Source organism: Bombina bombina, chromosome 5 (genome assembly GCF_027579735.1).
Source record: "Bombina bombina isolate aBomBom1 chromosome 5, aBomBom1.pri, whole genome shotgun sequence".
NCBI classification, from domain to species: domain Eukaryota; kingdom Metazoa; phylum Chordata; class Amphibia; order Anura; family Bombinatoridae; genus Bombina; species Bombina bombina.
The window spans coordinates 386,715,265-386,741,661 of NC_069503.1; the positions used below are offsets into that span (position 1 = coordinate 386,715,265).

Below are 26,397 nucleotides of genomic sequence, written 5' to 3' on the forward strand. Positions count from 1 at the left end.
TACCCCTATAAAAATAAAAAAAATCCCCCCAAAATAAAAATACTCCTTAATCTGAAACTAAACTACCAATAACCCTTAAGTAAGTTAAACAGCTATTTTACCTAAAAAAATAACCAATTACTCCCTAACAGTAAAACCCCCCACCCAACCAACCCCCCAAAATAAAAAAGTAAAAAAAAAACTAAGCTACCCATTGCCCCTAAAGGGGCATTTATATGGGCATTGCCCTTAAAATGGCATTCAGCTCTTTGTAATTTTAGATTCATTTTTTGTAATGTAATTTTAGCTTTTATTTTTAAATTAATGTTAGGATTTTTTATTTTAATTGTAACTTAGTATTGGGGTTAATTTAGGTGTGTTAGGTTAAGGGGCTTAGTAATTAAATTAGTTATTTGCGTTGTGGGGGGTTGGTGGTTTAGAAGTTAATAGGTTAATTAGGTTTATTGTGATGTGGAAGTTTTGCGGTTTAGGAGTTAATAGGTTAATTAGGTTTATTGCGATGTGGGGGTTTGGCGGTTTAGGGGTTAATTAGGTTTATTGAAATGTGGGGGGTTGGCAGTTTAGGGGTTAATAGGTTAATTAGGTTTATTGCGATATGGGGGTTGGCAGTTTAGGGGTTAATTTTTTAATTATGTTATTTGTGTTTAATTTGCGGATTAGGGGTTAATTTATTATTTTGCGATGTGGGGGTTGGTGGTTTAGGGGTTAATTAGGTTTATTGCAATGTGGGGGGTTGGCAGCTTAGGGGTTAATAGGTTAATTAGGTTTATTACGATATGGGGTTGGCGGTTTAGGGGTTAATTTTTTAATTATGTTATTTGTGTTTAATTTGCGGATTAGGGGTTCATTTATTATTTTGCAATGTGGGGGTTGGCGGTTTAGGTGTTTGTTAATACTTTGTGTGGGCGGTTAGGTTTTTTTATTATTTCAAGCGGGCAATTTTTTTTTAATTATTATTTCTTGCGGGCGGTTACGTGTTTTTTTTTTGTTAAGGCTTCATTTGCCTAAGCTGCATTCAGGTGGATTCTTTTGGCTGTGTGGGCAGCCAACATTCTTTTGGCTGCCTCGCGCATCCAACATTCCTTTGAGGATACGTGCGCAACTGGCGACACCGACGGACGCGTTACAAAACGCGATTATAGTATTATATATATATATATATATATATATATATATATATATATATATATATATATATATATTCTGGAATGAAGAGTCCCTCTCAGGACTTTTGACTTTTTTTATTTTTCAAACCTATTATCTCTTTATTTTATTTTTCTGACCAGAAAAAGAAAATAAAGAGATAATACATTAGAAAAAAAAAAATATATATATATATATATATATATTTATAAAATAATGTTAATATATATATATATATATATATATATATAAATATATATTTAAAAATTACAAAGAACATTTACCCCTATGTTAAATACATTATTAAATATTAATATTGAACAAAAATGATATTCTATGATTCAAGGTATTTCAGTGGAAATGACTACAAAGTGTGTGTGTGTATATATATTAGGTTTATTGCGATGTGGAAGTTTGGCGGCTTAGGAGTTAATAGGTTAATTAGGTTTATTGCGATGCGGGGGTTTGGTGGTTTAGGGGTTAATTAGGTTTATTGAAATGTGGGGGGGTTGGCAGTTTAGGGGTTAATAGGTTAATTAGGTTTATTGCGATATGGGGTTGGCAGTTTAGGGGTTAATAGGTTAATTAGGTTTATTGCAATGTGGGGGTTGGTGGTTTAGGGGTTAATTAGGTTTATTGCAATGTGGGGGGTTGGCAGCTTAGGGGTTAATAGGTTAATTAGGTTTATTACGATATGGGGTTGGCGGTTTAGGGGTTAATTTTTTAATTATGTTATTTGTGTTTAATTTGCGGATTAGGGGTTCATTTATTATTTTGCAATGTGGGGGTTGGCGGTTTAGGTGTTTGTTAATACTTTGTGTGGGCGGTTAGGTTTTTTTTATTATTTCAAGCGGGCAATTTTTTTTTATTATTATTTCTTGCGGGCGGTTACGTGTTTTTTTTTGTTAAGGCTTCGTTTGCCTAAGCTGCATTGAGGTGGATTCTTTTGGCTGTGTGGGCAGCCAACATTCTTTTGGCTGCCTCGCGCAGCCAACATTCCTTTGAGGATACGTGCGCAACTGGCGACACCGACGGACACGTTACAAAACGCGATTATAGTATTATTTATATATATATATATATATATATATATATATTCTGGAATGAAGAGTCCCTCTCAGGACTTTTGACTTTTTTGATTTTTCAAACCTATTATCTCTTTATTTTATTTTTCTGACCAGAAAAAGAAAATAAAGAGATAATACATTAGAAAAAAAATATATATATATAAAATAATGTTAATATATATATATATATATATATATTTAAAAATTACAAAGAACATTTACCCCTATGCTAAATACATTATTAAATATTAATATTGAACAAAAATGATATTCCATGATTCAAGGTATTTCAGTGGAAAGGACTACAAAGTGTGTATATATATATATATATATATATATATATATATATATATATATATACAGGTAGCCCTCAGTTTACGCCGGGGTTAGGTTCCAGATGGAATGGTTGTAAATCGAAACCGTTGTAAATTGAAACCCAGTTTATAATGTAAGTCAATGGGAAGTGAGGGAGTTAGGTTCCAGGCCCCTCTCAAAATTGTCATAAGTAACACCTAATACATTATTTTTAAAGCTTTGAAATGAAGACATTAAATGCTAAACAGCATTATAAACCTAATAAAATAATCACACAACACATAATATATAATTAAACTAAGATAAATGAACAAAAAAATTTGCTAAACAGCATTATAAACCTAATAAAATAATCACACAACACAGACTTCACTTGCATTTTTCGGCAAACGGTTCTTTCTATGCATTCCAACCAGGACTGATTTATAGACAGGAAAATCTTGTTCCTTTGAAATCTGCTTGATAGCTCAGGTCTGATTAATTTCACCTTGCTTGGCTTTGCTGCAACACAAGCGGACAGCTCCACCTACTGGCTATTTTAATAAATGCACTGCTTCTCAATGCTTTTCAATAGCAGTCACATGACTGGAAAAAAAGGTTGTTATTCTGAAACGGTGTAAATTGAACCGTTGTAAAACGAGGGCCACCTGTATATATGTGTGTGTGTGTGTGTGTCTCAATAAGTGTATACATGTGTATATATGTGTGTATGTTTGAATATACATATATACATATAGAAATATGTAAATACACACATATACATATATATATATACATATATATATATATATATATATATACATACATATACATATATATATATATATATATATATATATATATACATATACACACACACACACCCCCATATACATATTTAGATACAGATATATATATATATATATATATATGTATATATATATATATATTAGCCTTTGCAGTTAAATACATGGCCATATACTATATATCTTTGAATTATTATTTAAAATAATTAGTAATATTTGTATGAATAATTTGTATCAGATAGTGTATATATGAGTTTAATGGTTTATTTATATGTATTTATGTTGTGTTTGGTGCAACTTATTTTAGCCCTAACCCTTTATGCAAGGTCTTCAGTCGAGCTAACCGGGCGCGCGTTGATTGCACTCAAGTGAATGTGATTACTTTCAACTTGTAATACGTGCACAAATTAACGTGGGTGTGATATTGCTATATAATGCGCACAATACATTTAACAAGTCATTTGTAATCTACCCATTTGGTTTAAATGTTGAAATTGCTTGTTCAAATTAAAAATGTTTCAAAAAATATTGGACCAGCTCAAAACCTCTTTTTAGAATGTCAAAGACCTTAATTTCATTTGGTGCAGAATTACCTCCATAGCATGTGTGCAAACCTCATTATAAGAACTAATGAAGGGAGCCGTTATCTCCAAAAATGTTGCTGTTTTTGTGAAAATCATATCCAAATTGCTTTGGATATCTTATAATCCGCTTAACCACTTCACAGCGTTAGGACGTTCCATGCAGTCCTAACAGCTCTGGGCTTTATTACCGTTAGGATGGCATGGAACGTCCTACCTTATATGGCGTACTACAGACTCCTTTAATTTATGACAAATCAGACTGGGAGCATGCCTAGCAGCGTAGGCAGTCCCCCCATGATCTGATCCTGGCTTTGAAATCATGTGATCACATAGACGATTGCGTGATTTCATTTTTCCAGGAAGTGTTTACTTCTAAACTACGTTACGATCTAAGTACTTGCCCCCGACATGAAGGGGTTAAAGCTATCCAATAATGGCAAAAAAGTATTTTTCTAATAGGCTGATGTGCTGAAAATAAATAGGAGTTATGCCCTTTCAAAGTCCTCTATTAATGATTTCAAGTAAACTAGTAAAATGGCATCTTCTAATAAATTCTTAAAGGGACATTGAACACTAAATACATTTTATAAGCATAGTATTAAGGTTATTTCCCACCTCTCTCTAGACATGGGTGCCGCCATGTTGAAAGCTAACTTGCACTGCATTCCAGAGCTGACATGTTTGCACATGTGCAGAAACTCTCCTTTAGATACCTGCAGTGAAAGTTCCTAAATAATGTCACTCATAACTAGAGGGAGGTGCATGAAATGTATTTCATGTTTAATGTTCATTTAAAATAGAAATAAACCTGAATATGATGGCGCAGAAAAAAAAGTCTCATCCAGCTACTATAACCTGAAAGAAATAATGAGCAGCTAGGCCAAAGTTCCTTACCTGCACCTGAAAATCGATGCGGTTATCGCTTGTTCATTGTGTTAAATTTGTCCTATTGCTTATTACTATTAAAGTGGTTTACTGAATTGAACATTTTCAATCCTACGCTGTTTTGCATTACTATTTATTTTAAAAGGAAATATAAAAAAGCAAGAGAAACAACTTGCTTTTCTCTTTAATTACTGCTGGAAATGTAGAGAAGGAAGAGGCTGTTCTAAACTAAGTGAATTACTCTAATAAAAAATCTGAATGTACCCAGGAAATCATAAAATAAACAGTTTCAAGCACAGAGACAATGTAAAAGAAAGATACTTATCTTGAAAGGAAGAGTCTCTGGGGTCCTGCAGTGATGGAAACAAACATCACTAGATGACAGGTTGGTTACAGCAAGAAACCAATTGGTTATATAAATATAACATATAAAAAAAACGTAGGGACCCTTTAAAATCTATCAAAGGCAAATAAAACAACCATTTATTGATTTCACATATAACATAAAATAAGGTTTGAGCTGGATTGTTGTGTGTTTATTTCTTCCCAAAGGAAAAAATAAAGCAGAAAAATAAAAACGTATATAGCATTGTTTATTTGAAGATAATTCCAGAGGGTACTGCCCTTGGTGTATACATTTGTACATAACTATATATATATATATATATATATATATATATATATATATATATATATATATATATATATATATATATATATATATATATATATATATATATATATATATATATATATATATATATATACACACACATATATATATACATATACAGTATATACACACACATAATCTGGTGGAATAGTTTTATATATATATATATACGTACACACATACAGACACATATGTATGTATATATATATATATATATATATATATATATATATATATATATATACACATATATATATATATACACACACACACACACATAATCTGGTGGAATAGTTTTATATATATATATATATATATATACGTACACACACACAGACACATATGTATATATATATATATATATATACGTACACACACACAGACACATATGTATATATATATATATATATATATATATATATACACACACACACATAATCTGGTGGAATAGTTTTATATATATATATATATATATATATATACGTACACACACACAGACACATATGTATATATATATATATATATATATATACACACATAATCTGGTGGAATAGGTTTTTTAAAAACATTATTTATTGAGACTCATCATCCTGCAATCAGTTTTTATTCATATTTTATTTTAAATGACTTTACATGTTTACACCAAATGAGAAAATGTGATTTTGAAATTCATTATTTTATATTTTCTTTTACAAATATGATTTATCTTTTTAAAAATAGCTCAAGTTTTATTATTGCCCAATAGTTTATGTGTGAACATGATTTAAATGCACTTTCACAGATCTATGCCTCTATTGTTCCACTGCTGATTGAACAATTGTTTTTCTTCTCATTTTAAAAAGACTCACTGTGACATCTCTTTCTGAACATTTGTCCTAGGTTTGAAGGCAGATTTAGACTTCTCTTTAATGGGCAATAATGGAAATCAGCTCAAGTTTGCCACAATTTACAAATGTAGCAGCAGAAATATTTGTAATTTATTCATTTTTAAATATTGAGTTACAAGGTGATAATTATAAAACAAATTGTAAGAGATTCACACAAAAAAACAACCAGTTTAAACGGACAAGAAACACAAATTCAGACAGAGCATATAATTTTACAAAAGTTTCCAATTTACTTCTATTATCAAATGTGCTTTGTTCTTGTGGTATTTTTTCTTGAAGAGATACCTAGGTAGGTGTCTGGAGCACTACATGGCAGGAAATAGTGCTGCCCTCTAGGGCTCTTGCAATTGGATAACATTCTTGCCAGACACGTGATAGCTCCTGAGTTTACAACCCTGTTTTTCAACAAAACATACAATGAGTTGTTTAAAATTGTATGCTCTATAGGAATCATAAAATACATTTTTTGAGTTTCATGTCCCTTTAAGTTTACTGTGACAATGAGTGCAGAAAATCAAATAACCATGAGACTTGGGTTATCAGAAAGGTCTTTAAATAAACAACATATATAGGACATACAGAAAGTAAGAGAGAATGAGAAGAAAGTAAATATCAGATTAAAAAGGTCACAAAGACCGCTGCTCCATAACCCTGTCCACCTGCTCTGAGCAGGCGGACAGGAATCGCCCGAATTCAACCCGATTGAGTACGATCGGGTTGATTGACACCTCCCTGCTGGCGGCCCATTGGCCGCGAGTCTGCAGGGGGCGGCGTTGCACCAGCAGCTCTTGTGAGCTGCTGGTGCAATGCTGAATACGGAGAGCGTATTGCTCTCCGCATTCAGCAATGTCTTGTGGAGCTGATCCGCACTGTCAGATCAGGTCCGCAAGACCTTTGTTAAATTGGCCTCAAAAACGCTACATTAGTGATAACTAAGAAGGGAATGTTGTAAGGTGATTGCTTCACATACACTCTTGCTCACAACTGAATTGTGCCAATACATCACTATTAATACTTTATTCACATTAAGTGTTAAGTACAAATATATAGAGGAAATTCTTTGTAAAAACTTGTACAGCATTGGCCAATCCAAGTCACATGAACTGAAGGACCCAGAAGAGACAGAAGGACACTCAGTAAGAAGCCGCAGAATAGCGGAGCGCCAAAGAGCAACCCCATAGTCATGTTGGAAAAAAGTGTCAGCGGTCTCACAGAGACCATAAGGAGGCAACGAGGTACGAGTTAAAGGTATATTATATTCCACTAATCACTGTATAGTAAAAAGTGGTAACGGACATTATTGTGAATAAGGATTACTTTGAAACCATTGTCTACAAGTCGGATGTAAAACTTAGGGACACATTTCTATCAGAATGATTTTTATTTAGAACCTGTTCTATACATTAAAGTTTTTTTTACTTTTTAAAGGTATGCGCACCAATACAGAGTATTATAAATACGGGTCTTCTCATTTTTAGGATATGAACATACTTTTAGTTGATAGAATAGCCTTTTTAAATGACTCATCAAGGTTTCTATTCTTTTTAAATGATCTAGCATTGCTTATATTGGGCAAGATTTATCATGCGCCTGAAAGGGACAAATTTGCCTGTTTACAGGCGCGCAATAAATAACCAGCCACTACAAGTGGCTGTTTATTGCTACCGCGAGCTTGCAGTAGTAATTAGCACTTATAAAATTAACCAGAGATCAGATCTCTGGTTAATTTTATAAATGTGCCCCAAATGCCCCCAAAATGCAGTGTAGTGTATTCTATTAAAAAATAAAAATGGTAGCATTTTTATTCTTCAATAAAATAACTGTACTAGGCAGTATTTTGGGGGTAAAGTTGGCGGGAGTGGGGTGTTAGAAAAAAAATGACACTGAAAAGTGCCTTTACATTGCGGTCTATGGGAACATGTGTTTGGGGTCACTAAGGGGAGCCTGGGGATTGTGCACCCTGACTGACTTTTATTGATGCTTAATTTTATTAATCCCTAGAGTGCTGTCTCCATTTCTACTTCATTATCTAAAGCCCATATACAACTCATTTATGGCTAGATTACGCAAGCACAATATTTGCGATCCACTTAGTAATACCAGCGCGTTCGCATTGCCCAAAGTGCTCACTGCGCACATCCATAGGCTTTAATAGGAGCCTCGTTTTCTTGCCGACAGCCAAGGGAAAACCACCTAGCGTAGCCCAGTGGGCAAATCGTGCAGCATTGGGCAGCAATAAATAAATAAACCTATACGTATATGCTTATAGACATATATATTTATGTGTTTATATGTGTATATTATAAATACATAAATATGAATATAAGCATATACATATATATTTGTAGTGAAAACATAGTCCCCCATTGAGCTCCATGTAATGGCACTTTAGGTGCTGATTTTTTTTTTCCAAACACCCCATATCCCCTTACTTTAACCCCTTATAATTGCTTTGTCTGTTTGTTATTTGTTTTTTTATAAAAATGCTCATATTTATTGTAAATGCTCTTTTCTCTTTTTGGGGGGGGCAATAGAGTCATTATTTTATTTTAAGCCAGAGGTCTGACTTTTGGTTAATAGTAATGGCTGGTTATTTAACGTGCGCCCGTAAAGGGGCCAAATTAGCCCCTTTACAGGTGCACGTTAAGATAGCACTCCACTCGTAATCTAGCCCTTAGTCTGGAAACATTGTGTACAAAATGGTTAGTAATACAATAAATGAATAAGCCTTACGCATAGCCCATGTTTTCTTGCAATCCTTTACTACAAGGAAGTATTTATGCATATACATGTTAGGCAATCACTTGGTTAGTCTCTTTTGCAAAGCAGCACATTTTAATAAACAGCATAGTAGTGTGTCACCTTGCTACTCTTAGTAGTCACTTTTTTATTTTATTTTAAATAGACAGCTCTTCACATTAGCTAACCACTGATGCTTCTTACCCATCTTTAATTGTACTTAAAATCCTACTTCCTTGAGCACGCATAACGATGACAATAACTTATTGTTGCATAAAGGGCAGTTCTTAAAAGGACATTAAACACTAAATAAATCATTGCTTGAATGATGTATTCAGAGCAAAGATTAGCCTCAAAATAATTTGTACATGTATTTTTTAAAAATTATATTAGTTGGTTAAATATTGAAAAAAATAAGGGTAAAGTTAATGTCCATAAAGCAGTGGGCGCTGCCATATTGTAACTTAGGTTACCTTTTCTGCTGAGGCCAATTAGGAATGGTTATAAATGGCTTACTAGAGTGTGCAATCAATGACTGTGTGGGATATAGCTGTGTCTGCACTTCCATGTTTAATATAAATTGGAAAGCCCACAATATTCAGAATTAAATTATAGGAAAGGGGAATAAAATAAATAATGAAAGTATATTGCAAAGTTGTTTTACTACATGTAATTAAATAATTTGAATCAATATTTTGAGGTGTTTAATGTCCCTTTAAGAGTAAAAATATAGGCCTGTATACCATGAAATATTGTTTTCCACGCTCCCACAAGATGCTTTTACATTTTTTTTTTACATTTATAAAGATAGATAGAAAGATATTTTGTATATATATATATATATATATATATATATATATATATATATATATATATGAATAATAAAATTACCATATTCTTCAGGGTGAACTAAGATGCCAAAAGTATGACCTGGTGGAACATTCATTGTATCTGCAATACTGTAATGAAAGATAACTGTATTAACAATTATATAGCATAGCAAAATATTGCACAATACTACAGATTTCTGCTTTTCATTCATTAAAATTTAAGGTAAATTAAGTTCATTTCTGCAAATGCTAAAAGATTGCAGTTGTTAAATTAAATTGCATTTTGCATTGCAGAACTAGTAAAACACACACTAAATGACATGCTTCAAAAACATAAAATGTCAGTTTCAATCTTTCAAGACATCAAAATAAATTATGTACCACAGAAAGCTCAGAGGAATAAAGTTAACAGATGCATTATATATTAGCTCAAATAGAAAAACAACAGAGTTGGAGGAAACCTTGTTTATGCTGTTAATTATTATTTGTTATATTTTATTTTGCATGTTATTATATTTAGAGAGCTAAGTAAACATGAGGTTGTAAAATAAATAATACATGATTTCCTTGTACTATTTTCAACAGAAATACTTACGGGTTGAGAACTGTCCCAAGCTGAGGCTGAAAACGCTCTCTGAAATCATCCCCTCTTTTGGAAACTATTTTCGCACCTTCGATTCTGAAAAAGAAAATATTTTTTTTCTTATATCCATATCTGAAATGCATGTAAAACATACAATAAAAGGGGCATTTGTGTTTTCCTCGGTGCATCTAAAAGATAGTACAGGCGTATCTCGGAGATATTGATGGTTAGGTTCCAGACCACCGCAATAAAGCGAATAAAGGGAGTCCCACTAATTGTTTTGTTTCCCAGGACATATAAAAGATATATTTACACTGTACTGTTGTCTATCAAGTGCGCAATAGCAGTAAGTCAAAAAAACAATGTACATACCTTAATTAAAAAATACTTTATAGTTAAGAATGCTAACCTTTTTATTGGTGATGTGTGTGTGTGTATATATATATATATATATATATATATATATATATATCTCAAGCAGAAGAAGCGCACTCCAATGGGAATAGTTTTTAGCTACAAAACCCATCCTCAGACATACAAAGTGGTTCCACTTTGTATGTCTGAGGACGGGTTTTGTAGCCTGAAAACGTTTACATTAAAGTGACCATTTGAAAACTATTCCCATTGGAGTGCGCTTCTTCTGCTTGCTGTTAATATTTTTGCAGCACCCTGGGTCTTTTATATATATATATATATATATATATATTTATTTATTTTTTTTTAGGTCTATTAGTAGCGGTACATTTTAGCTTTAGATCACATTGAGGTTGCACCCTTTATTAGTACAAATTAGTCATTAATGCAATTGGCATGTAATTGACACATTAACGTACGTCACTTATCCTTAAGTGACACACATATTGGGATGCTTCTCCATGCCAATCTATGCTGTCTTTTTGAAGCCCCTTGGATCTATTTAAGCATTCACCTGTTTTCAGACATATTTTTATATTTATATCTATGCTTATGTGTATTTACACAATCCGTTAGCAATAATAGTTGTAGTATTTAGGTATTACTGTATTGACCTCTTCCTATGTAGATCCACATAACAGGGTGTTGTCTCCTTACTCCTTTAACCATTGGATAACTGACCGGGGCGTTATCAACCAATCAAATGTTAGATTAGCCTATATAAATTTGCATAACAGAATTGGGCACTATGCAGTCTATGAATAAGGCTCAGGAGGAGCTGAAACGCGTAAGACAAGCCCTTTTCCTGTGCTCCTAACTTAGCCCACTTACCATCTGGCCATAGCTACACTCTACTTTTGCATCTGCATTATTTTTGCACAAACAGTGCTGCTGTTTTAACTCTACGCTATTTGTTTCAATAAAGTGCACTACCTGTTTTGAGCAGTTATCCGGACTTCCTTCTTTGTTTATATATATATATATATATATATATATATATATGTGTGTGTTGACGTGTATTTATGTGTTTATATGTGTATATATGTTGAAAAAATGGCTCACTTCCTTGACACAGGGTTGCCACAAACCTTCAATTTATAAAAAGAGCAATATCTGCCAAGCACAATAAAACCAGGTATACCTGTACTTTAAAAAAAAAAAAAAAAAAAATTAATATTGTAAACAAATAATTTCATGTTGTATTACTTCCTGAGAATTAGTGGAGCTGTGGAAGATATCCCTATTAGTCAGTAGGATACAAATGCATTTACATATCAATAACAAGTGAGAGAGAAAAAAAACATAGTTTACATTTCAGTAGCTGGTCTGTCATACGCAATATAAATTTCTTTCATGTAATTAGCAAGAGTCCATGAGCTAGTGACGTATGGGATATACATTCCTACCAGGAGGGGCAAAGTTTCCCAAACCTCAAAATGCCTATAAATACACCCCTCACCACACCCACAATTCAGTTTTACAAACTTTGCCTCCGATGGAGGTGGTGAAGTAAGTTTGTGCTAGATTCTACGTTGATATGCGCTCCGCAGCAAGTTGGAGCCCGGTTTTCCTCTCAGCGTGCAGTGAATGTCAGAGGGATGTGAGGAGAGTATTGCCTATTTGAATGCAGTGATCTCCTTCTACGGGGTCTATTTCATAGGTTCTCTGTTATCGGTCGTAGAGATTCATCTCTTACCTCCCTTTTCAGATCGACGATATACTCTTATATATACCATTACCTCTGCTGATTCTCGTTTCAGTACTGGTTTGGCTTTCTACAAACATGTAGATGAGTGTCCTGGGGTAAGTAAATCTTATTTTCTGTGACACTCTAAGCTATGGTTGGGCACTTTGTTTATAAAGTTCTAAATATATGTATTCAAACATTTATTTGCCTTGACTCAGAAAGTTCAACTTTCCTTATTTTCAGACAGTCAGTTTCATATTTGGGATAATGCATTTGATTTAATCATTTTTTCTTACCTTCAAAAATTTGACTCTTCCCTGTGGGCTGTTAGGCTCGCGGGGGCTGAAAATGCTTCATTTTATTGCGTCATTCTTGGCGCGGACTTTTTTGGCGCAAAAAATTTGTTTCCGTTTCCGGCGTCATACGTGTCGCCGGAAGTTGCGTCATTTTTTGACGTTATTTTGCGCCAAAAATGTTGGCGTTCCGGATGTGGCGTCATTTTGGCGCCAAAAAGCATTTAGGCGCCAAATAATGTGGGCGTCTTATTGGCGCGAAAAATATGGGCGTCGCTTTTGTCTCCACATTATTTAAGTCTCATTTTTCATTGCTTCTGGTTGCTAGAAGCTTGTTCTTTGGCATTTTTTCCCATTCCTGAAACTGTCATTTAAGGAATTTGATCAATTTTGCTTTATATATATGTTGTTTTTTCTCTTACATATTGCAAGATGTCTCACGTTGCATCTGAGTCAGAAGATACTACAGGAAAATCGCTGTCTAGTGCTGGATCTACCAAAGCTAAGTGTATCTGCTGTAAACTTTTGGTAGCTATTCCTCCAGCTGTTGTTTGTATTGATTGTCATGACAAACTTGTTAAAGCAGATAATATTTCCTTTAGTAAAGTACCATTGCCTGTTGCAGTTCCTTCAACATCTAAGGTGCAGAATGTTCCTGATAATATAAGAGATTTTGTTTCTGAATCCATAAAGAAGGCTATGTCTGTTATTTCTCCTTCTAGTAAACGTAAAAAATCTTTTAAAACTTCTCTCCCTACAGATGAATTTTTAAATGAACATCATCATTCTGATTCTGATGACTCTTCTGGTTCAGAGGATTCTGTCTCAGAGGTTGATGCTGATAAATCTTCATATTTATTTAAAATGGAATTTATTCGTTCTTTACTTAAAGAAGTACTAATTGCTTTAGAAATAGAGGATTCTGGTCCTCTTGATACTAATTCTAAACGTTTGGATAAGGTATTTAAAGCTCCTGTGGTTATTCCAGAAGTTTTTCCTGTTCCTAATGCTATTTCTGCAGTAATTTCCAAAGAATGGGATAAATTGGGTAATTCATTTACTCCTTCTAAACGTTTTAAGCGATTATATCCTGTGCCGTCTGACAGATTAGAATTTTGGGACAAAATCCCTAAAGTTGATGGGGCTATTTCTACCCTTGCTAAACGTACTACTATTCCTACGTCAGATGGTACTTCGTTTAAGGATCCTTTAGATAGGAAAATTGAATCTTTTCTAAGAAAAGCTTATCTGTGTTCAGGTAATCTTCTTAGACCTGCTATATCTTTGGCTGATGTTGCTGCAGCTTCAACTTTCTGGTTGGAAACTTTAGCGCAACAAGTAACACATCATGATTCTCATGATATTATTATTCTTCTACAGCATGCTAATAATTTTATCTGTGATGCCATTTTTGATATTATCAGAGTTGATGTCAGGTTTATGTCTCTAGCTATTTTAGCTAGAAGAGCTTTATGGCTTAAAACTTGGAATGCTGATATGGCTTCTAAATCAACTTTACTTTCCATTTCTTTCCAGGGTAACAAATTATTTGGTTCTCAGTTGGATTCCATTATTTCAACTGTTACTGGTGGGAAAGGAACTTTTTTACCACAGGATAAAAAATCTAAAGGTAAAAGCAGGGCTAATAATCGTTTTCGTTCCTTTCGTTTCAACAAAGAACAAAAGCCTGATCCTTCATCCTCAGGAGCAGTTTCAGTTTGGAAACCATCTCCAGTCTGGAATAAATCCAAGCCAGCTAGAAAGGCAAAGCCTGCTTCTAAGTCCACATGAAGGTGCGGCCCTCATTCCAGCTCAGCTGGTAGGGGGCAGGTTACGTTTTTTCAAGGAAATTTGGATCAATTCTGTTCACAATCTTTGGATTCAGAGCATTGTTTCAGAAGGGTACAGAATTGGTTTCAAGATGAGACCTCCTGCAAAGAGATTTTTTCTTTCCCGTGTCCCAGTAAATCCAGTAAAAGCTCAAGCATTTCTGAAATGTGTTTCAGATCTAGAGTTGACTGGAGTAATTATGCCAGTTCCAGTTCCGGAACAGGGGATGGGGTTTTATTCAAATCTCTTCATTGTACCAAAGAAGGAGAATTCCTTCAGACCAGTTCTGGATCTAAAAATATTGAATCGTTATGTAAGAATACCAACGTTCAAGATGGTAACTGTAAGGACTATCTTGCCTTTTGTTCAGCAAGGGAATTATATGTCCACATTAGATTTACAGGATGCATATCTGCATATTCCGATTCATCCAGATCATTATCAGTTCCTGAGATTCTCTTTTCTGGACAAGCATTACCAGTTTGTGGCTCTGCCGTTTGGCCTAGCTACAGCTCCAAGAATTTTTACAAAGGTTCTCGGTGCCCTTCTGTCTGTAATCAGAGAACAGGGTATTGTGGTATTTCCTTATTTGGACGATATCTTGGTACTCGCTCAGTCTTTACATTTAGCAGAATCTCATACGAATCGACTTGTGTTGTTTCTTCAAGATCATGGTTGGAGGATCAATTTACCAAAAAGTTCTTTGATTCCTCAGACAAGGGTAACCTTTCTGGGTTTCCAGATGGATTCAGTGTCCATGACTCTGTCTTTAACAGACAAGAGACGTCTAAAATTGATTGCAGCTTGTCGAAACCTTCAGTCACAATCATTCCCTTCGGTAGCCTTATGCATGGAAATTCTAGGTCTTATGACTGCTGCATCGGACGCGATCCCCTTTGCTCGTTTTCACATGCGACCTCTTCAGCTCTGTATGCTGAAGCAATGGTGCAAGGATTACACGAAGATATCTCAATTAATATCTTTAAAATCGATTGTTCGTCACTCTCTAACATGGTGGACAGATCACCATCGTTTAATTCAGGGGGCTTCTTTTGTGCTTCCGACCTGGACTGTAATTTCAACAGATGCAAGTCTCACAGGTTGGGGAGCTGTGTGGGGATCTCTGACGGCACAAGGAGTTTGGGAATCTCAGGAGGTGAGATTACCGATCAATATTTTGGAACTCCGTGCAATTTTCAGAGCTCTTCAGTTTTGGCCTCTTCTGAAGAGAGAATCGTTCATTTGTTTTCAGACAGACAAAGTCACAACTGTGGCATACATCAATCATCAAGGAGGGACTCACAGTCCTCTGGCTATGAAAGAAGTATCTCGAATTTTGGTTTGGGCGGAATCCAGCTCCTGTCTAATCTCTGCGGTTCATATCCCAGGTATAGACAATTGGGAAGCGGATTATCTCAGTCGCCAAACGTTGCATCCGGGCGAATGGTCTCTTCACCCAGAGGTATTTCTTCAGATTGTTCAAATGTGGGAACTTCCAGAAATAGATCTGATGGCGTCCCATCTAAACAAGAAACTTCCCAGGTATCTGTCCAGATCCCGGGATCCTCAGGCGGAGGCAGTGGATGCATTATCACTTCCTTGGAAGTATCATCCTGCCTATATCTTTCCGCCTCTAGTTCTTCTTCCAAGAGTAATCTCCAAGATTCTGAAGGAATGCTCGTTTGTTCTGCTGGTAGCTCCGGCATGGCCTCACAGGTTTTGGTATGCGGATCTTGTCCGGATGGCCTCTTGCCAACCGTGGACTCTTCCGTTAAGACCAGACCTTCTGTCACAAGGTCCTTTTCTCCATCAGGATCTGAAATCCTTAAATTTAAAGGTATGGAGATTGAACGCTTGATTCTTGGTCAAAGAGGTTTCTCTGACTCTGTGATTAATACTATGTTACAGGCTCGTAAATCTGTATCTCGAGAGATATATTATAGAGTCTGGAAGACTTATATTTCTTGGTGTCTTTCTCATCATTTTTCTTGGCATTCTTTTAGAATACCGAGAATTTTACAGTTTCTTCAGGATGGTTTAGATAAGGGTTTGTCCGCAAGTTCTTTGAAAGGACAAATCTCTGCTCTTTCTGTTCTTTTTCACAGAAAGATTGCTATTCTTCCTGATATTCATTGTTTTGTACAAGCTTTGGTTCGTATAAAACCTGTTAGTAAGTCAATTTCTCCTCCTTGGAGTTTGAATTTGGTTCTGGGAGCTCTTCAAGCTCCTCCGTTTGAACCTATGCATTCATTGGACATTAAATTACTTTCTTGGAAAGTTTTGTTCCTTTTGGCCATCTCTTCTGTCAGAAGAGTTTCTGAATTATCTGCTCTTTCTTGTGAGTCTCCTTTTCTGATTTTTCATCAGGATAAGGCGGTGTTGCGAACTTCTTTTGAATTTTTACCTAAAGTTGTGAATTCCAACAACATTAGTAGAGAAATTGTGGTTCCTTCATTATGTCCTAATCCTAAGAATTCTAAGGAGAAATCGTTGCATTCTTTGGATGTTGTTAGAGCTTTGAAATATTATGTTGAAGCTACGAAATCTTTCCGTAAGACTTCTAGTTTATTTGTTATCTTTTCCGGTTCTAGAAAAGGCCAGAAAGCTTCTGCCATTTCTTTGGCATCTTGGTTGAAATCTTTAATTCATCTTGCCAATGTTGAGTCGGGTAAAACTCCGCCTCAAAGAATTACAGCTCATTCTACTAGGTCAGTTTCTACTTCCTGGGCGTTTAGGAATGAAGCTTCGGTTGACCAGATTTGCAAAGCAGCAACTTGGTCCTCTTTGCATACTTTTACTAAATTCTACCATTTTGATGTATTTTCTTCTTCTGAAGCAGTTTTTGGTAGAAAAGTACTTCAGGCAGCGGTTTCAGTTTGAATCTTCTGCTTATGTTTTTCGTTAAACTTTATTTTTGGGTGTGGATTATTTTCAGCAGGAATTGGCTGTCTTTATTTTATCCCTCCCTCTCTAGTGACTCTTGTGTGGAAAGATCCACATCTTGGGTAGTCATTATCCCATACGTCACTAGCTCATGGACTCTTGCTAATTACATGAAAGAAAACATAATTTATGTAAGAACTTACCTGATAAATTCATTTCTTTCATATTAGCAAGAGTCCATGAGGCCCGCCCTTTTTTTGTGGTGGTTATGATTTTTGTATAAAGCACAATTATTCCAATTCCTTATTTTATATGCTTTCGCACTTTTTTATCACCCCACTTCTTGGCTATTCGTTAAACTGAATTGTGGGTGTGGTGAGGGGTGTATTTATAGGCATTTTGAGGTTTGGGAAACTTTGCCCCTCCTGGTAGGAATGTATATTCCATACGTCACTAGCTCATGGACTCTTGCTAATATGAAAGAAATGAATTTATCAGGTAAGTTCTTACATAAATTATGTTTTTTTGGGAAAGTAGTCTCTAGCATGAAGACAATTTGGTTCATCACAATCCTGAAAGAAACTTATCGTATGATGTGTCTACAAAAATTCCCATAGACATTAATGGTGATTTTCTGTTGAAAATCATTACACATGATTTTTCTAAAAGATTGTGATCAACTCCAATATGCTGAAAATGTACAGATGCACAAATTGCAGTAAACAGAATTTTTTAAACGGAGCTTAAAATGAAGGCAAATCCTCCTAGCATTTCAAAGAATTTACCATCACTAATAAGAAATAGGACTTTCAGTCATCACTTTATAAAAAAGTGTACCAAATTTACCTTTTCTGTGCCAGGGCCTGCTCGCTAAACTCAGCGGCTCTGGGTGGCACGTCGCTCTGAGGTGACATTTTCACCTCTATACCAATAACTGTGCTAGCATACAGAACAGTGCCGTAATACTAGCACAGCTATTGGTTTAGAGTTGTAAACGTCACTTCATTGAAAAAAGGAGCACTGTGCCGTGGGTGGCTGGGACAGCTTAGTTTAGCGAGGAGGTCGCAGCACAGAAAGGATAAGTTTAGCACACTTTTTTATAAAGTGATGACTGAAAGTCCAATTTATTCTTAGTGATGGTAAATCCTAGTGTTTTGGAAACTCTAGGATTTATCATCACTTTAACCTGTGGCCTAGCTATCATGCATTTGTGCTTTACACTTACAGGACTTTGCACCACATGTACAAGTTAATATGTTACTATGTGATCTTGAAAAAAATATTCTGCCACAGTTATGTTATTGATTTTATTATTGCACTGTTGCTTACATATAACTATGGGGTTGATGACAATCCTTTAGAAAAACATCAAATTATTTTCAATAGAAAATCGGCGTTAAAGTCTGATGGGATTTTTGTTGATAAATGATTTGAATTTTTTTTTCAACTGTGATAAATCCCTTAGGGCAAGATTACGAGTCGCACGCGATGAGATCTTTTTGCAATAAATTTCCATTGCACAGCTATTACAAGTTGTGAAAAATCACCCGAAACAAAACAGGGTGTTTTATCAACCCCATATCAGAGGTTGCGGACAGCCTAAGAAGCTGTGGTCGGACGAATGCTGCTATCTACATTGCAAAATTAGGCTCATTCATGGGCTCAAAAGCAGCATCTGCTGCTTTGTACACTGAGCCTATAGTTTAAGACAGCTATCAGCTCTCAGAAGTATATTACTGCTGCTGAGGATATGTACATATTCTTTTCAGAAAAGGGTAATAAAAGAACAAAATAAACTTGATAATACAAGTGAATTTAAAATGTCTTAAAATTACATGCTTAAAAGGTACATAAACATCAAAATTAAATTTCATGGTGCAGATGGAATATTTAATTTTAAGATACTTTTAATTTTATATATATATCCAATACAGTATTATCCAATTTTTTAAAAGTACCCAGATAGGCTCACGAGAAACAGAATTTATGTTTACCTGATAAATTTCTTTCTCCAACGGTGTGTCCGGTCCACGGCGTCATCCTTACTTGTGGGATATTCTCTTCCCCAACAGGAAATGGCAAAGAGCCCAGCAAAGCTGGTCACATGATCCCTCCTAGGCTCCGCCTACCCCAGTCATTCGACCGACGTTAAGGAGGAATATTTGCATAGGAGAAACCATATGGTACCGTGGTGACTGTAGTTAAAGAAAATAAAATATCAGACCTGATTAAAAAAACCAGGGCGGGCCGTGGACCGGACACACCGTTGGAGAAAGAAATTTATCAGGTAAACATAAATTCTGTTTTCTCCAACATAGGTGTGTCCGGTCCACGGCGTCATCCTTACTTGTGGGAACCAATACCAAAGCTTTAGGACACGGATGAAGGGAGGGAGCAAATCAGGTCACCTAAATGGAAGGCACCACGGCTTGCAAAACCTTTCTCCCAAAAATAGCCTCAGAAGAAGCAAAAGTATCAAACTTGTAAAATTTGGTAAAAGTGTGCAGTGAAGACCAAGTCGCTGCCCTACATATCTGATCAACAGAAGCCTCGTTCTTGAAAGCCCATGTGGAAGCCACAGCCCTAGTGGAATGAGCTGTGATTCTTTCGGGAGGCTGCCGTCCGGCAGTCTCGTAAGCCAATCTGATGATGCTTTTAATCCAAAAAGAGAGAGAGGTAGAAGTTGCTTTTTGACCTCTCCTTTTACCTGAATAAACAACAAACAAGGAAGATGTTTGTCTAAAATCCTTTGTAGCATCTAAATAGAATTTTAGAGCGCGAACAACATCCAAATTGTGCAACAAACGTTCCTTCTTTGAAACTGGTTTTGGACACAGAGAAGGCACGATAATCTCCTGGTTAATGTTTTTGTTAGAAACAACTTTTGGAAGAAAACCAGGTTTAGTACGTAAAACCACCTTATCTGCATGGAACACTAGATAAGGAGGAGAACACTGCAGAGCAGATAATTCTGAGACTCTTCTAGCAGAAGAAATCGCAACTAAAAACAAAACTTTCCAAGATAATAACTTAATATCAACGGAATGTAAGGGTTCAAACGGAACCCCCTGAAGAACTGAAAGAACTAAATTGAGACTCCAAGGAGGAGTCAAAGATTTGTAAACAGGCTTGATTCTAACCAGAGCCTGAACAAAGGCTTGAACATCTGGCACAGCTGCCAGCTTTTTGTGAAGTAATACCGACAAGGCAGAAATCTGTCCCTTCAGGGAACTTGCCGATAATCCTTTTTCTAATCCTTCTTGAAGGAAGGATAGAATCCTAGGAATCTTAACCTTGTCCCAAGGGAATCCTTTAGATTCACACCAACAGATATATTTTTTCCAAATTTTGTGGTAAATCTTTCTAGTTACAGGCTTTCTGGCCTGAACCAGAGTATCGATCACAGAATCTGAGAATCCTCGCTTCGATAAAATCAAGCGTTCAATCTCCACGCAGTCAGCTGGAGTGAAACCAGATTCGGATGTTCGAACGGACCCTGAACAAGAAGGTCTCGTCTCAAAGGTAGCTTCCAAGGTGGAGCCGATGACATATTCACCAGATCTGCATACCAAGTCCTGCGTGGCCACGCAGGAGCTATCAAGATCACCGACGCCCTCTCCTGCTTGATCCTGGCTATCAGCCTGGGGATGAGAGGAAATGGCGGGAACACATAAGCTAGTTTGAAGGTCCAAGGTGCTACTAGTGCATCCACTAGAGCCGCCTTGGGATCCCTGGATCTGGCCCCGTAGCAAGGAACTTTGAAGTTCTGACGAGAGGCCATCAGATCCATGTCTGGAATGCCCCACAGGTGAGTGACTTGGGCAAAGATTTCCGGATGGAGTTCCCACTCCCCCGGATGCAATGTCTGACGACTCAGAAAATCCGCTTCCCAATTTTCCACTCCTGGGATGTGGATAGCAGACAGGTGGCAGGAGTGAGACTCCGCCCAAAGAATAATTTTGGTTACTTCTTCCATCGCTAGGGAACTCCTTGTTCCCCCCTGATGGTTGATGTACGCAACAGTCGTCATGTTGTCTGATTGAAACCGAATGAACCTGGTCCTCGCAAGCTGGGGCCAGGCCTGGAGCGCATTGAATATCGCTCTCAGTTCCAGAATATTTATCGGTAGAAGAGATTCTTCCCGAGACCAAAGACCCTGAGCTTTCAGGGATCCCCAGACCGCGCCCCAGCCTATCAGACTGGCGTCGGTCGTGACAATGACCCACTCTGGTCTGTGGAACATCATCCCTTGAGACAGATTGTCCAGGGACAGCCACCAACGGAGTGAGTCTCTGGTCCTCTGATTTACTTGTATCTTCGGAGACAAGTCTGTATAGTCCCCATTCCACTGACTGAGCATGCACAGTTGTAATGGTCTTAGATGAATGCGCGCAAAAGGAACTATGTCCATCGCCGCCACCATCAACCCGATCACTTCCATGCACTGAGCTATGGAAGGAAGAGGAACGGAATGAAGTATCCGACAAGAGTCCAGAAGCTTTGTTTTTCTGGCCTCTGTTAGAAAGATCCTCATTTCTAAGGAGTCTATAATTGTTCCCAAGAAGGGAACCCTTGTAGACGGGGATAGAGAACTCTTTTCCACGTTCACTTTCCAGCCGTGAGATCTGAGAAAGGCCAGGACAATGTCCGTGTGAGCCTTTGCTTGAGGAAGGGACGACGCTTGAATCAGAATGTCGTCCAGGTAAGGTACTACTGCAATGCCCCTTGGTCTTAGCACCGCTAGAAGGGACCCTAGTACCTTTGTGAAAATCCTTGGAGCAGTGGCTAATCCGAAAGGAAGCGCCACGAACTGGTAATGTTTGTCCAGGAATGCAAACCTTAGGAACCGATGATGTTCCTTGTGGATAGGAATATGTAGATACGCATCCTTTAAATCCACCGTGGTCATGAATTGACCTTCCTGGATGGAAGGAAGGATAGTTCGAATGGTTTCCATCTTGAACGATGGGACCTTGAGAAATTTGTTTAAGATCTTGAGATCTAGGATTGGTCTGAATGTTCCCTCTTTTTTGGGAACTATGAACAGATTGGAGTAGAACCCCATCCCTTGTTCTCTTAATGGAACAGGATGAATCACTCCCATTTTTAACAGGTCTTCTACACAATGTAAGAACGCCTGTCTTTTTATGTGGTCTGAAGACAACTGCGACCTGTGGAACCTCCCCCTTGGGGGAAGTCCCTTGAATTCCAGAAGATAACCCTGGGAGACTATTTCTAGCGCCCAAGGATCCAGAACATCTCTTGCCCAAGCCTGAGCGAAGAGAGAGAGTCTGCCCCCCACCAGATCCGGTCCCGGATCGGGGGCCAATATTTCATGCTGTCTTGGTAGCAGTGACAGGTTTCTTGGCCTGCTTTCCCTTGTTCCAGCCTTGCATTGGTCTCCAAGCTGGCTTGGCCTGAGAAGTATTACCCTCTTGCTTAGAGGACGTAGCACCTTGGGCTGGTCCGTTTTTACGAAAGGGACGAAAATTAGGCCTATTTTTTGCCTTGAAAGGCCGATCCTGAGGAAGGGCGTGGCCCTTACCCCCAGTGATATCAGAGATAATCTCTTTCAAGTCAGGACCAAACAACGTTTTCCCCTTGAAAGGAATGTTTAGTAGCTTGTTCTTGGAAGACGCATCAGCCGACCAAGATTTCAACCAAAGCGCTCTGCGCGCCACAATAGCAAACCCAGAGTTCTTAGCCGCTAACTTAGCCAATTGCAAAGAGGCGTCTAGAGTGAAAGAATTAGCCAATTTGAGAGCATTGATTCTGTCCATAATCTCCTCATAAGGAGGAGAGTCACTATCGAGCACCTTAAGCAGTTCATCAAACCAGAAATATGCGGCAGTAGTGACAGGGACAATGCATGAAATGGGTTGTAGAAGGTAACCCTGCTGAACAAACATCTTTTTAAGCAAACCTTCTAATTTTTTATCCATAGGATCTTTGAAAGCACAACTATCCTCTATGGGAATAGTGGTGCGTTTGTTTAAAGTAGAAACCGCTCCCTCGACCTTGGGGACTGACTGCCATAAGTCCTTTCTAGGGTCGACCATAGGAAACAATTTTTTAAATATGGGGGGAGGGACGAAAGGAATACCGGGCCTTTCCCATTCTTTATTAACAATGTCCGCCACCCGCTTGGGTATAGGAAAAGCTTCTGGAAGCCCCGGCACCTCTAAGAACTTGTCCATTTTACATAGTTTCTCTGGGATGACTAAATTTTCACAATCATCCAGAGTGGATAATACCTCCTTAAGCAAAATGCGGAGATGTTCCAATTTAAATTTAAATGTAATCACATCAGATTCAGCCTGCTGAGAAATGTTCCCTAATTCAGTAATTTCTCCCTCAGACAAAACCTCCCTGGCCCCCTCAGATTGGGTTAGGGGCCCTTCAGAGATATTAATATCAGCGTCGTCATGCTCTTCAGTAACTAAAACAGAGCAGCCACGCTTACGCTGACAAGGGTTCATTTTGGCTAAAATGTTTTTGACAGAATTATCCATTACAGCCGTTAATTGTTGCATAGTAAGGAGTATTGGCGCGCTAGATGTACTAGGGGCCTCCTGAGTGGGCAAGACTCGTGTAGACGAAGGAGGGAATGATGCAGTACCATGCTTACTCCCCTCACTTGAGGAATCATCTTGGGCATCATTGTCATTATCACATAAATCACATTTATTTAAATGAATAGGAATTCTGGCTTCCCCACATTCAGAACACAGTCTATCTGGTAGCTCAGACATGATAAACAGGCATAAACTTGATCAGAAAGTACAAAAAACGTTTTAAAATAAAACCGTTACTGTCACTTTAAATTTTAAACTGAACACACTTTATTACTGCAATTGCGAAAAAACATGAAGGAATTGTTCAAAATTCACCAAATTTTCACCACAGCGTCTTAAAGCTTTGAAAATATTGCACACCAATTTTGGAAGCTTTAACCCTTAAAATAACGGAACCGGAGCCGTTTTAAGCTTTAAACCCCTTTACAGTCCCTGGTATCTGCTTTGCTGAGACCCAACCAAACCCAAAGGGGAATACGATACCAAATGACGCCTTCAGAAGTCTTTTATAAGTATCAGAGCTCCTCTCACATGCGACTGCATGCCATGCCTCTCAAAAACAAGTGCGCAACACCGGCGCGAAAATGAGACTCTGCCTATGCTTTGGGAAAGCCCCTAAAGAATAAGGTGTCTAAAACAGTGCCTGCCGATATTATTATATCAAAATACCCAGATAAAATGATTCCTCAAGGCTAAATATGTGTTAATAATCAATCGATTTAGCCCAGAAAAAGTCTACAGTTTAAATAAGCCCTTGTGAAGCCCTTATTTACAATCGTAATAAACATGGCTTACCGGATCCCATAGGGAAAATGACAGCTTCCAGCATTACATCGTCTTGTTAGAATGTGTCATACCTCAAGCAGTAAGAGACTGCACTCTGTTCCCCCAACTGAAGTTAATTGCTCTCAACAGTCCTGTGTGGAACAGCCATGGATTTTAGTTACGGTTGCTAAAATCATTTTCCTCATACAAACAGAATTCTTCATCTCTTTTCTGTTTCTGAGTAAATAGTACGTACCAGCACTATTTGAAAATAACAAACTCTTGATTGAATAATGAAAAACTACAGTTAAACACTAAAAAACTCTAAGCCATCTCCGTGGAGATGTTGCCTGTACAACGGCAAAGAGAATGACTGGGGTAGGCGGAGCCTAGGAGGGATCATGTGACCAGCTTTGCTGGGCTCTTTGCCATTTCCTGTTGGGGAAGAGAATATCCCACAAGTAAGGATGACGCCGTGGACCGGACACACCTATGTTGGAGAAAGTAATGTGCACTGGTAATTGGTGGCTACACACATATGCCTCTGGTTATCGGCTCACCAGATGCGTTTAGCTAAGTCAGGGTTGTCAATCATTCTTTATGAATCAGTCTTAGATATCTTAAAAAGAACAGTCTAGTCAAAATTAAACTTTCGTGATTTAGATACGGCGTGCAATTTTAAACAACTTTCCAATTTACTTTTATCATCAAATTTGCTTTGTTCTCTTGGTATTCTTTGTTGAAAGATAAACCTAGGTAGGCTCATATGCTAATTTCTAAGCCCTTGAAGGCTGCCTATTTTTTCTGTGTATTTATTTAAAGGTTAGTGTTACTTTGCCAAAATAAACAAAAGTGTCAAAAAGAAGCCCAAAAGAAAGCAAATGATTTCCTTAATACTTTAAGGTTTACACTTTACCATCAATTTACCTTCCAAAATCAAATTTTAGAATTCCAACCTCTAGGAAGCCCAAGCCTGTAAAGTTAGAGATCAATCAACTATAAATAAAAATACAAGATGAAGCCACGGGGTAAGAGAAAAATTACTAGTATACAAATGTGTTCTACATCTTAGCAGTAATCAAATTGTAAATAAAAAGGACATACGTTTTCATGTCGTGAATCCATCGTATACATTGTGCAACATTTCTACCATCATTGAAGTGTGGTGTTTCTATTCCAAATCTTTCTTCTTTTTTGTACTTTGATGAATCATATTTTCTATTTCTAATTTCACCTAAAAGGTAAACGTATCTAATGATTAACTCTATTTCAATAAATAGATTAAAATAATATTCCAAACAGCATTACAGATTTACAGTTAAAGGCATAGTCAAGTCAAAATTAAACTTTTATGATTCAGATAGAGCAGGCAATTTTAAGATACTTTCTAATTTACTACTATTATCAAATTTTCTTCGTTGTTTTGGAATCTTTATTTTAAAAAGCAGGAATGTAAGCA

At 36.9% G+C, this 26,397-nt stretch overlaps 1 protein-coding gene across 1 annotated transcript in view; it reads right to left on the reverse strand.

The window, feature by feature from the left end:
- The window catches only part of EFHB (EF-hand domain family member B), a 159,395-nt gene that overhangs the window by 92,845 nt on the left and 40,153 nt on the right, over positions 1 to 26,397 (reverse strand). The window contains exons 6-8 of the mRNA XM_053715736.1: positions 26,043 to 26,172; positions 10,504 to 10,587; positions 9,970 to 10,037 (exon numbers count right to left, since the gene is read on the reverse strand). Coding sequence (XP_053571711.1) covers positions 9,970 to 10,037; positions 10,504 to 10,587; positions 26,043 to 26,172 — 282 coding nt within the window. The remainder of the gene's footprint in view (positions 1 to 9,969; positions 10,038 to 10,503; positions 10,588 to 26,042; positions 26,173 to 26,397) is intronic.